General features: G+C 41.8%; 2 protein-coding genes across 4 annotated transcripts; both read left to right on the top strand.

Annotated features, from left to right (window-relative positions):
- Positions 1 to 1,383: 1,383 nt before the first annotated feature.
- LOC106612578 (uncharacterized) lies at positions 1,384 to 4,925 on the top strand. Its single transcript, XM_014213862.3, has 5 exons — positions 1,384 to 1,677; positions 2,109 to 2,256; positions 2,501 to 2,571; positions 2,662 to 2,737; positions 2,867 to 4,925. Exons 1-5 carry the CDS (start codon positions 1,513 to 1,515, stop codon positions 4,405 to 4,407), a joined length of 2,001 nt encoding a protein of 666 aa, XP_014069337.2. The 5' UTR covers positions 1,384 to 1,512; the 3' UTR covers positions 4,408 to 4,925.
- Positions 4,926 to 8,976: 4,051 nt separating this feature from the next.
- LOC106612579 (uncharacterized) lies at positions 8,977 to 17,248 on the top strand. 3 transcript variants are annotated; one of them, XM_014213866.3, is made up of 4 exons: positions 8,977 to 9,162; positions 13,713 to 13,977; positions 14,103 to 14,185; positions 15,480 to 17,248. In XM_014213866.3, exons 1-4 carry the CDS (start codon positions 9,142 to 9,144, stop codon positions 16,887 to 16,889), a joined length of 1,779 nt encoding a protein of 592 aa, XP_014069341.1. In that variant the 5' UTR covers positions 8,977 to 9,141; the 3' UTR covers positions 16,890 to 17,248. The 3 variants fall into 3 exon arrangements, with proteins under 3 accessions (XP_014069341.1, XP_014069340.1, XP_014069342.1); XM_014213865.3 differs by having other exon boundaries at positions 8,982 to 9,433; XM_014213867.3 differs by lacking the exon at positions 8,977 to 9,162 and adding an exon at positions 9,960 to 12,358.
- Positions 17,249 to 18,063: the final 815 nt, after the last annotated feature.

Raw genomic sequence — 18,063 nt, 5'->3', positions numbered from 1 at the left:
CAGGGCAGTGTAAAACAGAAGATCCTCCACACCAGGGCAGTGTAAAACAGAAGGTCCTCCACACCAGGGCAGTGTAAAACAGAGGGTCCTCCACACCAGGGCAGTGTAAAACAGAAGGTCCTCCACACCAGGACAGTGTAACACAGAAGGTCCTCCACACCAGGGCAGTGTAAAACAGAGGGTCCTCCACACCAGGGCAGTGTAAAACAGAAGGTCCTCCACACCAGGGCAGTGTAAAACAGAAGGTCCTCCACACCAGGGCAGTGTAAAACAGAAGGTCATCCACACCAGGGCAGTGTAAAACAGAAGGTCCTCCACACCAGGGCAGTGTAAAACAGAGGGTCCTCCACACCAGGGCAGTGTAAAACAGAAGGTCCTCCACACCAGGGCAGTGTAAAACAGAAGGTCCTCCACACCAGGGCAGTGTACAAATCGCAAATTGGCGAAGTAGTGGCAGAGGAGATCTCAGACATTCTGAAAGAGTTTGAGATCGAGCCGAGCAAGATTGTAGCTGTGACTGTTGATAATGCTGACAATATGGATGTTGCCATCAAGAGGCTACACATCCTGAAAATAGGATGCTTTGTGCACACATTGAATCTGGCAGCGCAGATCCATTGATAAATGGGCAGCATGAATCAGAGCGGTGGTCGTGTGGTTCAAGAGATGTGGTCATCCCTGTGGCTCAGTTGGTAGAGCATGGTGTTTGCAACGTCAGCATGGTGTGTGCAACGCCAGGGTTGTTGGTTTGATTCCCACGGGGGCCAGTACAACAAAACAAAATGTTAAAAAAAATGTATGCATTCACTACTGTAAGTCGCTCTGGATAAGAGCGTCTGCTAAATGACTAAAATGTAAATGTAATACTTGGGGACGTGCTGTTTGATAGAAATAATCTAATTTCTTTCCAAATGGATTCAACATCTATAAACTTGACCTGAGTTTAATGGTAATTTAGCCGCAATCCTGATAGACACGAGACATAGATGCGTTGCTTTTTCTGTTGAATATGCCATATTGTTGTATATTTTATTATTTAGATCCTGTTTGAAATCTTTACTGACTGATGTCTGGTGATTGTTGTAACATACCATATATTCGGATGTTAGTGGGATATAAAGCCTAGCGATGGGAAAAGATCGTTGGGCCAGTAACCCGAAACGTTCAAATCCCCGAACTGACTAGGTGAAAAATATGTCGATGTGCCCCTGAGCAAGGCACTTAACCCCATTTGCTCCTGTATATCGCTCTAAGAGCGTCTGCTAAATTACTCAAATGTACATTTCCAATTATCGCACTTGTTGGACTTTTATTTTGAAACTGAAAAATGGCACAAGAAGTCTATATATGACGTATTAGAGACGTTCTAGAAGCACCAAGGCTGCCATTTTTGTCTGTTGAGACGTGTAAAGGGGCCATCAAGCAACTTTTGATTCAACTAGCTATCTTACTGGAACTAAAGAAGTAGAACAATACTGTTAATTTTAGTATTAGATTGAGGACACAATTTCAATGGATTACGAGTCATTTCAATCACAAGCAACTTCAATTTTGACTATTGTTGTTGAAGCGTCCGTGGCAGAAATGTGCAGAGTTGAGCATGAAGCGTCAAACATGGCATCATGTAGTGAAATATCTTGCTCTGGAGATGATGGTGCTCAAAATGTCAACACAGGGGTGGGTGTCTTCCTACGCAGCCAGTTAACTAGTTTGGACTCCGTTTAGGACTCCGTTTGCATAACAGTACCTAATGTAGCCTATTCCAAGCTAGCTAGTTGTTCATTAGTCTTACATCTTAACGTTCCGATGCTCAGTTCATACATTTCACTGGCCAAGTCCTAACTTCAGGGGTCAGGAGGACTCGACACTCACTGATATGATGGCCTACAGCCCAAACTGGTTTTGGAACCACTGCTTTACTAGATGCCCCTAGTTGATGTCACCCCCCCCCCCCCCCCCCCCCCCCCCCCCATAACACACTAAAGATCAAACTGTGGGATATGGGGTGTTGTTTTTTAGGATCAAACTGGGAGATCAGGTCATGATGTGGTTGTGATATTAGGTAGCCTAATATTGCTTCGCCACGATTTTCTTCCCATTTCCATCAGGCACGGCTTGTCTCCATCATGCACCTGTTGATGAAGGAAGCCATTCGAAAGTTATGTAGGTTATTCACAGAGTGTACTACAATTCTACAAAATGAAAATGAGACCCTGAAGAATAAGCTGGAATTAATGGTGACACCACTGGAACAGGGTGAGATCTGAAAAATAGTAATTCTGTGTAAACCAAGAGTAATCAGTTTGGTTAGTTGGGAGTGTGTCTGAAATCCACAGGAAATCTCAGATTGTAAAAATCTGAAATACAACATTAAAATCGAAATAGCTAGAATACCATGCAGAGCATTAGATAAACTGTACTATGTACACATATTAATCTGATTTCATATGAAAGAGAAACAGGGTTGAAATAATTCCAGCTATTTCCATTTCTCTTTTAGGTTATGTTGTGTCTCCTGTCAGTGCAATGAAAGATGGGGAGACCTCTGCATCATCAGAGGAAGACTGTGAGGTGGGTAGATTGTATTTCATCAAACCATGCCAAATGAGAAATTGTAATAGGAAGTCTGTTTTTACTGTGTGTGTATTTGTCTGTTGGCAGGAGGTTGACTCAATTGACTGTTCCATCAAGGAGTGTGATATCTCAGGAATCAATGTGACATCAACCAGCGGAGAGGGTAAAACTCTTTGATTGTGTTCTCAGTAATTCTGCTCAGTATATATCTCAACTGTATTTAGATGCTTATTTTGCTATTAACCAGAGGTTTATGTGGCTTTCTTTGTGTTTGCACTCTATTTGGCCTTAGGTCCTGCAGATGTTGATAATGCACGCAGAGAGAGTTCAGGCACAGACAGTAACCCCCCTGCAGGAGACCGAGAGGAAGTAAAAACAGAGCCCACATCAAGAGACCCGGAAATTGGCGTTGAACACATCCATGATGCTCTCACTGATGGCACACTGGTCAAAACAGAGGGCAATGGAACAAATGAAGAAGTTTCATCTGCTGATGTAACAGAAACTACAGAGCACAGCAGCCCCAGAACAAAGCAGATCTTTCCCAAAAGGAAGAAATCCTTTAACTGTGACCAGTGTGGGAGGCGTTTTCATCTGAGCAGCTTGCTGAAACAGCACAAGCGAGTTCACACGGGAGAGAAGCCTTTCTGTTGTGGCCAATGTGGAAAGAAGTTTATATACTTAACTTCTCTCAACAAGCATGTCTTGGGTCACTCAAAAGGGAGGACTTTTGGCTGCACAGTTTGCGGAAAGACGTTCCGTGAGGAGAGAGCACTAAAGTCCCACGAGTTTGTTCATTCAGAGGCAAAACCATTCAACTGTCTGACTTGTGGACAGGGTTTCACAACAAGAAACAGTCTTATGGTGCACCAGAGAATTCACACAGGTGAAAAACCATATAGCTGCACTATGTGTGGAAAGAGTTTTGCACAATCCAGTTACCTCACGACACATAAGAGAACACACTCCCTCGACAAGCCATTTAGATGTGCTCAGTGTCAAAAGGGTTTCATGACTGAGCGGGCATTGAAATCTCACCAGGTAGTGCACACAGGACTGAAGGCATTTAAATGTGAGATATGCGGAAGCAGTTTTGGTCACGAGGTCAACCTTAAAAGACACAGTCTGATTCACACAGGGACTAAACCATTCAGCTGTAAGGTGTGCGGAAAGCAGTTCAACCAATCCAGCACCCTCAAAGGACACATGCAGGTACACGAAGGATTGAAGCCCTTTATGTGTGACATTTGTGGAAGAACGTTTGTATACAATTATGCTCTGAGAAACCACCAGCAGACACACATGGATGATGAAAAGAAGGACAAGCACAGGAAACCACAAAGTTGTGAGATATGTGGGAAGTGCTACAGCTCCATTGGGACGCTTAAAATACACCAGCTGCTTCACACAGGTGAGAAGCCGTTTGTTTGCTCTACATGTGGGAAAACCTTCACCCAGCGAGCTGCTTGTGTTATACATCAGAAGGTTCACACTGGAGAGAAGTCTCACATGTGCAGCGTGTGTGGGAAGAGCTTCAGTTTGCCAAACAGTCTTAGACTACATGAACGAATTCACACTGGCGAGAAACCTTACACATGTGTAACTTGTGGGATGACCTTCCGTATCAGCGGTAACCTTAAAAGGCATATGCGTGTTCATACAGGAGAGAGGCCCTTTAGCTGTGAAGTATGTGGGAAAATGTTCAGCCAAGCTAATAATGTCAAAGCTCACATGCAGGTCCACAAAGCAGAAAAGCCATACTCATGTGACAATTGTGGAAAAAGCTTTGCCTATGTAAGAAATTTCAAGGAACACAAGTGTGTCAATAGATAACCATTTGCAGCACTGTGAGGATTGTATCACGACATTTGTAGTTTGGGGTGCCTACATGGTTGACAAGTAAGGATCAACTTTTATTAAGAGAGTGGGCATTAAAAATGAATTCTGTTAGTTTTAGGGTTGATGATGCTGTAAACTGATATCTGGGCATTTGTTGAGCAGGAAGATGACATGGTCTCAGTATTATCATTCCAAGTTATTTATTTGTAGCAAAACCTTTTTTGTTCTTTTGCACTTTTTATCAAATTGCATAAGCTTATTTTTTCTTTAACGGACAGATAGAAATGTACTGGGGGGACGGGGGTCCAAAATAAGGGAGGGTTGTCAATAAAAAAAAATAGCTTTGGGGAGGGTTGTGTGGGTTTTTTTATTGGGCAAAGGGGAGGGCAGTGTGTTTTTTGGGGGGTGGGGGGGGGTTTACATTTGCTCTTCTGCTTGTATTTTCCGTATAGACAAGGGCTTGTGGAAGAACGTTTGATATTACACTAATAAACTTTTGAAATGTTTTGTGACGGTTTGGTATGATGTGGCTATAATTACGCTTTAGCTACTGCAAGCCTATGATATGAAGGCATTGCACCCCGGAACTCCAACTGACTGACAGTGCAACTTGAGGTGAGGTCTATTTCAGGTCTACCAGAGTTACTCCTATAATCTAACAATATAATGCTTATCTTTATAAAAAATATTCTTATCGAAATGTACAAATTAGCCTCCGTCTGTACATCTATAGCAGACGCTATAGCCTACAAAGAAATACATTGTGAAGCGAGTGCAACACTAGGCTGGTAGGGAGTAAGGGACATTAAGTGCTGAGCGTTTCAAAAAACAACATTTTATTAAATCATTATAGTCTATAAATTGCGCATATAGGCTGTGAGTTACTTAGAATTAAACACAAATTAAATGAACAATTCCTAATTAGGCTCAGTCTACAGTGACTTTGAATACATTTTTAGAAACACCAGTTTGGCCAGAGTCTGGCTTTAGGCTCATGCGATGGTGCCGGGAGAGCATGCTAGCATCGAAGAATAACCTCTCCGCACTTGCAGAGCCACTGGGGATGCTAAACACTCTTTTGGCTACTCTTGCCAGTCTGGGCAGAGATGCAGAGTAAAAAATATATATATTTACAGGACACACCTACTCAATCAAGGGTTTTTATTTATTTTGCCTATTTTGTACATTGTAGAATAATAGTGAAGATATCACAACTATTAAATAACACATGGAATCATTTAGTAAGCAAAAAAGTGTTAAATCAAAATGTTATATTTGAGATTATTAGAGTTACCAGCCTCAGAAATTGCAGCCCATATAAATGCTTCATTGAGTTCAAGTAACAGACATCTCAACATCAACTGTTCAAAGGAGACTGTGTGAATCAGGCCTTCATGGTTGAATTGCTGCAAAGAAACCACTACGAAAGGACAGCAATAAGATGAAGAGACTTGCTTGGGCCAAGAAACACGAGCATTGGACATTAGATCGTGGAAATCTGTCCTTTGGTTTGATGAGTCCAAATCTCTGTGTCTTTGTGAGACGCAGAGTAGGTGAATGGATGATCTTTGCGTTTGTGGTTCCCACCGTTAAGCATGGAGGAGGAGGTGTGATGGTGCGGGGGTGCTTTGCTGGGGAGACTGTCTGTGATTTATTTAGAATTCAAGGCACACTTAACCAGCATGGCTACCACTGCATTCTGCAGCGATACACCATCCCATCTGGTTTGTGCTTAGTGGGACTATCATTTGTTCTTCAACAGGACAATGACCCAAAACACACCTCCAGGCTGTGTAAGGGCTATTTCACCAAGAAGGAGAGTGATGGAGTGCTGCATCCGATGATCTGGCCTCGACAATCACCAGACCTCAACACAATTGAGATGGTTTGGGATGAGTTGGATCGCAGAGTGATGGAAAAGCAGCCAACATGTGCTCAGCATATGTGGGAACTCCTTCAAGACTGTTGGAAAAGCATTCCAAGTGAAGCTGGTTGAGAGAATGCCAAGAGTGTGCAAAGCTGTCATCAAGGCAAAGGGTGGCTACTTTGAAGAATCTCAAATCTCAAATATATTTTGATTTGTTTAACACTTTTTTGGTTACTACATGATTCCATATGTGTTATTTCATAGTTTTGATGTCTTCACTATTATTCTACAATGTATAAAATAGTAAAAATAAAGAAAAACCCTTGAATGAGTAGGTGTGTCCAAACTTTTGACTGGTACTGTATGTATACAGTGCCTTCTGAAAGTATTCAGACCCCTTGACTTTTTCCACATTTTGTTACGTTACAGCCTTATTCTAAAATAAATTAAATAAAAAATGTTCCTCATCAATCTAAACAAAATACCTCATAATGATGAAGCAAAAACAGGTTTTTTGACATTTTCGCAAAATATAAAACAGAAATACCTTGTTTACATAAGTATTCAGACCCTTTGCTATTGAGCTCACATTAGAACACAGTGGCATCCATCATTCTTAAATGAAAGAAGTTTGGAACCACCAAGTCTCTTCCTAGAGCTGGCCGCCGAGCCAAACTGAGCAATCTGGGGAGAAGTGCCTTGGTCAGGCAGGTGACCAAGAACCCGATGGTCACTCTGACAGATTTCCTCTGTGGAGATGGGAGAACCTTCCAGAAGGACAACCATCTCTGCAGCACTCCACCAATCAGGCTTTTATGGTAGAGTGGCCATGCGGAAGCCCCTCTTCAGTAAAAGGCACGACAGCCCACTTGGAGTTTGCCAAAAGGCACCTAAAGGACTCGGACCATAAGGGAACATGATTCTCTGGTCTGATGAAACCAAGATGGAACTCTTTTGCCTGAATGCCAAGCGTCACGTCTGGAGAAAACTTGGCCACGTCTCTACGGTGAAGCATGGTGGTGGCAGCATCATGCTGTGTGGAAGTTTTTCAGCGGCAGGGACTGGGAGACTAGTCAGGACAACGACCCTAAGCACACAACCAAGACAATGCAGGAGTGGCTTCGGGACAAGTCTCTGAATGTCCATGAGTGGCCCGAACTTGAACCCGATTGAAAATGTCTGGAGAGACCTGCAAATAGCTGTGCAGCGATACTCACCATCCAACTTGACAGAGCTTGAGAGGATCTGCAGACAAGAATGGGAGAAACTCCCCAAATGCAGGTGTGCCAAGCTTGTAGTGTCATACCCAAGAAGACTTAAGGCTGTAATCGCTGCCAAAGGTGCTTCAACAAAGTATTGAGTAAAGGGTGTGAATACTCATGTAAATGTGATGTTTCAGTTTTTTATTTGTAATATATTTGCAAAAATTTCTAAAAACCTGTATTTGCTTTCTCATTATTGGGTATTGTGTGTAGATTGATGAAGGGGGAAAAAACTATTTAATCCATTTAAGAATACGGCTGTAATGTAACAACATTTTGAAAAAGTCAAGGGGTCTGAATCCTTTCCGAATGCACTGTATGTATTATTTTAACTGACAAATAAAATGAATCAATCAATCCAAACTGTGCAGCAGCCAACTGATGAATGAAAAGAGACATCTGTTACAAAACACCAAGTTTAAAGACATTTGGAGATTGTCAAGCCAAGCCTTCAATACTGGGTAAGCCTACAAGGTAGGGAAGGATGTATTTTCCATTTGTTGAGATTGACATAATCTATTTATTTTGGTGTTGAAAACGCAAGCCATGATATTGAAGTGCTCTAAGTTGTCGGTATACTTTGTTTATTGGTTGTGTGGTGCATTGGCACAGAAACCTGTTGGTGGAAAATTTGTTGCATAGGTTTTATATAATTATAAATATGGCATCAAAATGTACATCTGATTTCCCCCTAGCTGATCATTGTCTGCAGCCGGCTCTGATTGTGAAGTAATAAAACAGGCAGGGAGAGTCTCGTCTGCGGTGGTCGGCGAACCCTCAACCTTCTGGCCCCGAGCCCTGTGTGGAATTGACAGAGCCACAAAAGCATGTTATATCCACATTTATAATGACATGGTCGTTACAGTTATTGTTATTTTTGGTCGTAAACATTCTTTTGAGTTAATTCTATGGAGTGAGAGGGTGTTACATTTATTTTACAGTACAAGAGGAGGCTCATGTGAAAAAAAATGTTAATGTTGTGGAGGGGGGTGCATCATTTTTTTATGACACCTTGAGTTGGACCATCCCATCCCCCCCAGTAAATTTTGATTTGTCCCTAACCTACATTAACGTTCCCCACACACCTGCAAAGCAATCCCTGGATTCTTTGGATGTGCAAGTACATTTCACTTATGTCAAAATAAAAATTTCCGTTGGCAGGAGACTGGGTGATGACTGAGTTTTTGATGCATTTGTTTGTAATGATTTCTGTGATTTTTGTAGTGTACGAAATATTTTTATGTAACACAATAATCACAATCTACCAGTACATTTGCCACCAACATCACTCTTTTCCATATAGCTAGCTCATTTATAAGTGAAAACAAAGTTACCTTTATTTTGAAAGACTAAAAGCGGTTGTCACCACACACCACAGCCACAAAGTCATAAACCCCGCCCATTTGTACAATTTCTCTTCTGGGTTTTTAAACTTAACCACACTGATAACTCAATGCCTAACCCTAACCTTAAATTAAGACCAAAAAGCAATTGTTGTTTTAATGAATTTTTATGATATAGCCACTCTGACTTTGTGGTTGCAGTAACTAGTGGAAACCACAAAAAAAACATGCCTCGACCCGGAAGAACATGTGACCTATGCCGATCGAGTTGTTTCAGGTCAGTCGGACAACAACACTGCTAACAGCACTAGCTACACTTATTTTGTAGCTAACGTGACAAAGCGCTAGGCCAACAGCGCGTATTTACGAAGATTTGTAAGTGCGTTGTGATTTCGACAAAAATGTCAGTTTTGCAAGGACAGATTAGCTCCATTTTGGAGATAATGGTTAGCGCGACTGTTACAGAAATTAGCAAAGTAATCGAGGGTTCTGCCTCGTCTGAAGTGCCAACAACGGGAGATAACGCGAGTGAAGCCCCAAACGAACAGGTATATCTGCTGATTGTGTAAAGTAAGACATTTTGTAAACTAGCCCGGTAGTTAATTGTACCGACGTTACAGCCTCCACTCCACTTTGTGGCGTAATCATTACGCCGAAACCGTTTACTCCAAACGGAAACCGCATACGAGAGTTTCTATTGGACAAATTCAAGAAGAGACCTACCCATTTCGTTCTGTTTGGTTCTGCGCTATGCAGAAATCGCTCCGCCATTTCATAGTTGCTAAATTTTTGCTAGTTTGCCTAGTTTTAGTTTGTGACAATTAAGTATAGACTATAGTTGCTTGTTTGTAGAGAATCATTGTACCATCTAAACCGCTGTGAAATCTCTTCCATAACCAAAAATATTGTGGAACTTTCACTGGGGATTGGGGTACCAGTGCATTTTGCCCCCCCCCACCGCGATAGGTTTGATGAATTCACCTCTGAAGGTGAAATGTGTACTTATATTCTGAAATCTTGCTCTGATTTATCATCCAAAGGGTCCCAGAGATAACATGAAGTGTTGTTTTGTTAGATAAAATCATTTATCATATCGTAAAAATGTCCATATAGCATGCACAATCGATTTTGTATTTCCACTCGTTAAATTTGCAAAGAAAGGAATCTGTGAAAATCTAACCCTAAACGTTGTTTCAACCAGTCAGATCACGTTCATATGTATTCCTCAGAGATCCTAGAACATAACCAGACTTCACTATATCATTAGGGGTGGAGTATATCCTATAGGACACCAAATTTGGTCAGGGAGCGACGCCTTCATGGCACGCCGATGACACGGCCGGTCTTCATTTGATCGACTGTATCTTTGTCAAATAAGCACCAATCGGGGTCAAGCAAAGCTAGCTAGATAGCCAATGAGCTGGGCTTTACGGGAGTATCCGGAAACCCTGTATCTGTCTCAAAATGTAGATGCTAGCCTTTTGCGAAAGCATGCCTTTTCCTTTTGGACAAAAATTATACAGTCAGAAGTTTACATACACCTTAGCCAAATACATTTAAACTCAGTTTTTCACAATTCCTGACATTTAGTCCTAGTAAAAATTCCCTGTCTTAGGTCAGTTAGGATCACCACTTTATTTTAAGTTGTGAAATGTCAGAATGATTGTGGAGTGATTTATTTCAGCATTTATTTCTTTCATCACGTTCCCACTGGGTCAGAAGTTTACATACACTCAATTTGTATTTGGTAGCATTGCCTTTAAATTGTTTATTGGGTCAAACGTTTCGGGTAGCCTTCCACAAGCTTCCCACAATAATTTGGGTGAATTTTTGGCCCATTCCTCCTGACAGAGCTGGTGTAACTGAGTCAGGTTTGTAGGCCTCCTTGCTCGCACACGCTTTTTCAGTTCTGCCCACACATTTTCTATGGGATTGAGGTCAGGGCTTTGTGATGGCCAATCCAATACCTTGACATTGTTGTCCTTAAAAAATAATATTTAGCTCCCCCACTTCTATAACCAAAGTTGCGCCCCTACCCCTAACTATCAGTAAACAATTTGCAACAAAAAAAATGTGGTGTCTGGTTTGCTTAATGTAAGCAATTTGAAATGACTTACTTTTGATACTTAAGTATATTTAAAATCAAATGGTTTTGGACTTTTACTCAAGTAGTATTTTACTGTGTGACTTTTACTTGAGTAATTTTCAATTAAAAGGATCCGAGTCTTTTTTTTCTCCAATTTTCGCCTAAAATGAGATACCCAAATCTAACTGCCTGTAGCTCAGGACCGATCCCGTAGAGGTTAATCTTTACTTTTACTCAAGGATGACAATTGGGTACTTTTCCCACCACTGGTATTTACAGTTGTTTGTAGCTGGTGTACAAAAGTACAAGACGCAAAAACAAAACTAAAGCATGGGAAACATAGAAATAGCTCACATAGAACAGATCTACCGCTTCTTATGCTTGCTTTCAATGAGAATGATGGAACAATGAGAGTGATAGATCTATAACTCATGCCTTTGCAGATGAATTAAGACTGTTTTAGGTATGAACCGGTCCACGGGGATACAAGTCTATTGCGGCTGCATACAATGCGTTTGGGATGGTAAGATGAAACCATCAGTATCGCCATCTGACAGCCTTTGGGCTACGTTCTAAACTGAAGACCATGATTATTGGAGTTGGGTGTCCGTCCCCAAAGAGGAAGAGGCGAAGCGAGAGGGATATTTGGGATCAAGTTTCGTAATGATTAGGTTGATATAAGTAGGACACGTGACATCCCTGCAACTTTGAGCTGTGCCTGGTCGTCACTAGTTACAGCCACAAAGTCATAATCCCTGCCTAGGTCTACAATTTCTCTTCTTAAAATGTGATTTTAAAGTCTAGCCCTTACCTTGGCCACACTGACAACCTTATCAAAATGTATGAAACTTTTTTTTGATATAGCCAATTTTGACTTTGTGGCTGGTGTAACTAGTGGAAACCATTGTGCCTCTTATTCACACCCATATCTGCCCTCTCATTGGCTAGAATGGTCCCACCTGATCTTTGCTCGTCCTGATCTTGCCGCCTCCTGACTGCCTTAGATTTTTGAGGATATTTATTTTCATTGTTACAGTGGCCACTAGAGCATCTGATCAATATAATAGATAGTCTGTGCCATCCCTTAGCCCGCCCTACCATACCTCTGTCTCCATATGTATGTTTAGCCCAAAAGGACTATAGCATGTCATACTCTTTTTGGCTAGACAGCATCCGATACATGGGCTACATATAGTAAGACGGGGGTGCTTTTTCACTTGCTCGGATGCTTTCTCGGGTGAAATGGTAGTTTCAGCCACTTGCAAATTTAAGGAAAGTTGGCGGGTACACTGTTCGGATGCTGGAATTATTTTTGGACGAACGTGCGAAGATATTGTTTGACAATCAGATGAAAGGAAGACTGTTTGTGTTCATGCCACATTAAAAGGTAATACATTTTTACAGTTTAAATTGTCTTTACTATAAACCAACACTAGAACTGCTAAAGCAGTCATTTGGACTGTTCATGAATTTAAACATTTTATTACTCTGCCATTTTTAAAGTCATTCCCCTCTCCATCCTTGGCTGTTCCTTAAGTCTATAAAACACACTGTCGTTGATAGAATCATAATATCACAAACAGAACTGGTATTATAACCATTTTTAGGTGGACATGTCGTTTTAAGTGGTTTTCCCCGTTGCCTTTCCTCCCGACGGTAGGGCCTGCGCCCCTCCCAATAGTTGAAGGTGCCATGCCCAGTCGATAATCACCCTGATAATTCCCTCAACTGAACCTAAACTATACCAAAACTAATTTCACACTTATCACAACAGATCAAATAAATGAAGTAAAGTATGATGGGGAGAATGGGTGAGTGAGGGGACACGGACGGGGGGGTCCCTCAAGGCCCAGCGGTTCAAGGAGGTCCCATGAAAAAAAAACATGCCCCCTATGGAAATCAAATGGCCGCCAACTGATTCGTTCTGGTGCCGGCCCAGCCTTAGCCTGGAGACCTGACATTTGAATTTCATTAAATTCAGCATCGGGCGTAAATGATCGTTTGGATCAGGGAAGTTTCCTCTCACAACCTCTACAAGCCGGAATCTGAAATAAAATTACATTTGAACATAATTTACCAGTTGTCTGTGCGGTTGGTCCTTTTGCAGGTAGGAATGTGAGACAATATATCCACAGGAAACTATAATTAAATCAACTTTTCAAAGCGCTGGTAGTGTGTTCAGATTACTATCACTTGATGTATGAGCACTAGATGATAATGCATGCATACTTGCCAAGCTCATGAATGTGTTTACATGGTTCTGCGCATGCTTCAAGTGATAGAAATCTGAACATACTACCAGCGCTTTGAAAAGTTGATTTAATTATACTTTCCTGTGGATATATTGTCTCACGTTCCTACCTGCAAAAGGACCAACCGCACAGACAACCGGTAATGTTAAAATATAATTTTATTCAACATTCTGGCTTGTAGAGGTTGTGAGAGGAAACTTTCCTGATCCAAACGCACAATTAAATGAAATTCAGCATTGGGTTTTTAGGCTACCCATCCTTGACCTAGGGTATGTGTTCTACGTCTGGTTCATTTAGCTAATACATTATGCTAGTACTTGCCACAGGGTTGGCTCAACTGGAAACATGTTTGTATAATTTAGATCTGCAAGCATTTATCATAATCACCAGAAATACTTGTCATAGACGTGTTATAATGGTAGCTAGCTAGTTAAGTAAACTGAAGTTTGTTCTGTATGCCCTAAACTTGCTTTTGCTCTTTTCACTCAGTTGACCCAGTTGACCTCATTCATGGAGATGCTGGCAAAGGAGGCTGTGGACCAAATCTGCAAGCTATTCAACGAGTGCTCCTCCGTTCTGCATCTGGAAGTGTCTCGGAGTCAAACTGAGAATGAGGACTTGAAGAAGAGGCTAGATGCGTTTGAGACCAAACTGAGGACTGTCTTAGAAGGGAGTGGAGGACAAGAGAACACATCAGCCAATGGCTGCTGCAGTGAAGTCAAGATCATCCACCAGTTAAAAGGCACACAACCAGGTGAGAGTTGGCATTATTTCAGATAAGCCATCATTGGGGTTTTAGTGCTTTGGTACACTGTTACTAAAACCAGTGCTTTTGAATTCAATGCAAACCTTTTTGATTTTGACTGCAATCTTTTTCAGGCGTATGCGTTGGTGATGCAGAAGTGAAACGATCCCCCATCCTCCACCTGTGGAAGGGGAGACTTCCCTCAACTGTAAACGAGGTAGGCTTATTTGCCTAACTGACAATATTCTGTGGGAAGTTTAGATCTTGGAAAGCTGTCTGGTATTACTAGGGGGTACAGAAAGTAATAACCCATTTACTTGTCTGTATCACACAAGTATCATTATTCACCATTTGGTACCAGGTAGTTACCAATTGTATTTTATTATTGGAAGTGAGTACAAGAAGAAGCATTTTATCCCTTTGTGACGATTTCTGTTGTTTTATGATATTATATGGATATAGAGATATATAGGTATAGATAGATATGCAGTACCAGTCAAAAGTTTGGACACACCTACTCATTCAAAGGTTTTTCTTTATTTTACTATTTTCTACATTGTAGAATAATAGTGAAGACATCAAAACTATGAAATAACACCTATGGAATCATGTAGTAACCAAAAAAGTGTAAAACAAATCAAAATATATTTGAGATTCTTCAAGTTAGCCACCCTTTGGTTGATAACAGCTTTACACACTCTTGGCATTCTCTCAACCAGTTTCACCTGCAATGCTTTTCCAAGAGTCTTGAAGGAGTTCCCACATGCTGAGCACTTGTTGGCTGCTTTTCCTTCACTCTGCGGTCCAACTCATCCCAAACCATCTCAATTGGATTGAGATCGGGTGATTGTGGAGGACAGGTAATCTGATGCAGCTCTCCATCAGTCCTCATGAGAGCCAGTTTCATCATAGCGCTTGATGTTTTTTGGGACTGCACTTGAAGAAACTTTCAAAGTTCTTGAAATTTTTCCGCATTCACTGACCTTCAAATCTTAAAGTAATGTTGGACTGTTGTTTCTCTTTGCTTATTTGAGCTGTTCTTGCCATAATATGGACTTGGTCTTTTACCAAATAGGGCCATCTTATGTAGATCACCCCTACCTTGTTACAACACAACTTATTGGCTGAAATGCATTAAGGGAAGAAATTCTACAAATTAACAAGGCACACCTGTTAATTGAAATGCAATCCAGGTGACTACCTCATGAAGCTGGTTGAGAGAATGCCAAGAGTGTGCAAAGCTGTCATCAAGGCAAAGGGTGGCTCCTTTGAAGATTCTCAAATATAAACTATATTTGGATTTAACACTTTCTTTTTGTTTACTACATAATTCCATATATGTTATTTCATCATTTGTAGAGTAATAGTGAAGACATCCAATGTAGAAAATAGTAAAAATAAAGAAAAACCCTTGAATGAGTAGGTGTGTCCAAACTTTTGACTGGTACTGTAGGTAGGTAGATCGGACTCTAAACCTGCGTTCCATTAAATCACTTTCCCTCTCATCTCAGCACTCCAACGTGGAGGACACGATTGAGTCAGTTATTATCAAAGAAGAAGGCTTAGAAGATTACCTGTACAGCAGCACCTCAGACCCAAGTTATTTTTTAGAGAGCCAAGCCCAGGAGTTGAGTGACGCAGAGAACCCCTCAGAGGGCCCAAAGGACAAAGGCGGCGCCGGAGGGCCAAAGCATTTGAGAAAGCCAAAGATCACTGGGGCTTGTCAGGCAAGGTCCAAAAAGGAGAACCATCTTAGCTGCAAGCACTGCAGGAAGACATTCAGCAAACTGATCCAGCTGAAAGCTCACCAGGCGATCCATGTAGCAGCGGAGAAACCTTTTAACTGCAAACAGTGCGGTAGAGGTTTTTCCTTTAAACGCAGTTTGGATGCACACCAGCTGCTTCACACCGGAGAGAGACCACACACCTGTGGCGATTGTGGTAAAGCTTTCACCCTAAAGCAGCTGCTCAAGAATCACCAGAGACTCCATGCAGGGTTGAGACCGTTCCGCTGCGATGAATGTGGCAAGAGCTTTAACCGGGCCCACGGTCTCAAGATGCACCAGATTGTCCACACGGGAGAGAGGAAATACAGCTGTGAGATCTGCAAGAAGAGTTTCAGCATACCAGGAAATCTCCACAGGCACCAGCGTATACACACGGGTGAGAAACCGTTCCGTTGCGATACATGCGGGAAAAGCTTCAACCAGGCAGACACTCTGAAAGGACACCAGCGGATCCACACAGGAGAGCGGCCATTTACCTGTGAGACGTGTGGGAAGTGTTTCATTCAAAGAAGTGCACTGAAAATGCACCAAAGAACCCACGCAGGAGAGAACGCCTTCCTCTGTGTGGTGTGTGGGACAGTCCTGGCTTGCGTCAACTCTCTCAAGACACACCTTCAGGCTCACACAGCAGAGATGCCTTGTATTTGCTCAGTGTGCGGTAGTAGTCTCAGTTCACTCACTCACCTCAAATCGCACCAGCAACTCCACACTATGGAGAAGCCGCACAGCTGTGGCCTATGCAACAAGAGCTTCAAGTCGGTCAGCTACCTGAACATACACATGAAAACTCACACTGGGGAGAGACCGTTCACCTGTGACGTGTGTGGAAGGATGTTCACTCAACACAGCAGCCTGAAAACCCACCAGGCAGTCCATACTGGGGAGAAACCTTTCAGCTGTGAAACGTGTGGGAAATGTTTCAGCAACACTGGGAACCTCAACAGGCACCAGAGGATACACACTGGAGAGAAGCCTTTTAGCTGTGACCTCTGTGGGAGGAGCTTCAACCAGGGCAACAGCCTCAAAGCCCACAAACAAATCCACACAGGGGAGAAACTATTCATGTGTGACAAATGCGGGAAGAGTTTTTCCTACCTGAGGAATCTGAAAGATCACAAGTGCTACTATATCTAAAACCAATAGGCATAGCCTCGTATTGTGATGGACCACACTTGGTTTGAACAATTGTCTCGGCATTAAAAATGCAATTATAGGTCAGTGTGTGGCATACTAACATATGACGTGTACTGATTAGATTGTTTGCCAAAAAAGCCTTTTTTCTCCAAAGTATTTAATTTTGTATAACCAGTTGCCTTTGTGGGGTAGAAAGACTTTGAGTGGATTGGCTGGTGGTCCAATAACTGTTCAATGGAGCAGAGCCTAATTTATTTGAGAAGGATATACATCTGTAACCTTTCTTGTCTTGTGTACCTTTTTATTACTGTTGTTATCTCGTATTTGTGAGCCAATGGTAAATAAAACTCCTGAAATGAGTCCTTTGTTGGTGTGTGTGTGTTTTGTTGTTATCTGTGCGTATAGTCCTTCTAACAGCTGCAACATAACATTAATGCAAATTATCGGGTGCCTATAAGTTGGTGTCCCTCTATGGCGCCTTGTACGAAGTGCCTCAGATGAGACTGATAACAGATTCGTATGGATATTACGTAACAAGGAGAAACAACAGGAAAATAAACCTGTATTTCAGTCCATTTATGGCACCGATATAGCAGATCATCCATTTCACATGAAATTAATTAGATTTGTATCGATGCATGAATTCCTCCGTGAACAGATTCCTGACTGTGGACTTGTGGTGTGCCGACCATCTACATGTCTGCATTACCAGCAACTGTGTTCCCAAGCCGTACCTCAGCCAATGTCACTATGATAGAACTGTGCAACGCTCTCTTCCCTTCCAAGAGAAAAGTAGATGTGAGCCAGTTTCCTGAATGGAGGCAAACAAGTTAAATAAATCTATGAATAAGCCAAGGCAACACTGTGGGTGATGTCAAAGGAAGTGTACATGTGACCAGAAGATGATTACCTTCAGCACTAATAGAAGTTCATGTGCTGTGGTAGAATGAAATGGTTGAGCAATCTGTATTATGCCTGCATATTCATGTTAGGTTACCTTGGGTACTTCAAATATGCAAATCCTCATAGGGTAATCAATGAAAGATGTTCCTAATATTGTTGCACACTTCACATTGATTAATTCATATGTAGTTATGGTGGTCTGCCTCGCACCCATCGATGGTCATCCATCCCTCCAATCCTCATTCCTGAAAATCACAAGTCTACATATGTT

Source organism: Salmo salar, chromosome 09 (genome assembly GCF_965601325.2).
Source record: "Salmo salar chromosome 09, fSalSal1, whole genome shotgun sequence".
Taxonomy (NCBI): Eukaryota; Metazoa; Chordata; class Actinopteri; order Salmoniformes; family Salmonidae; genus Salmo; species Salmo salar.
This window is presented reverse-complemented; position numbering and strand designations above follow the sequence as displayed.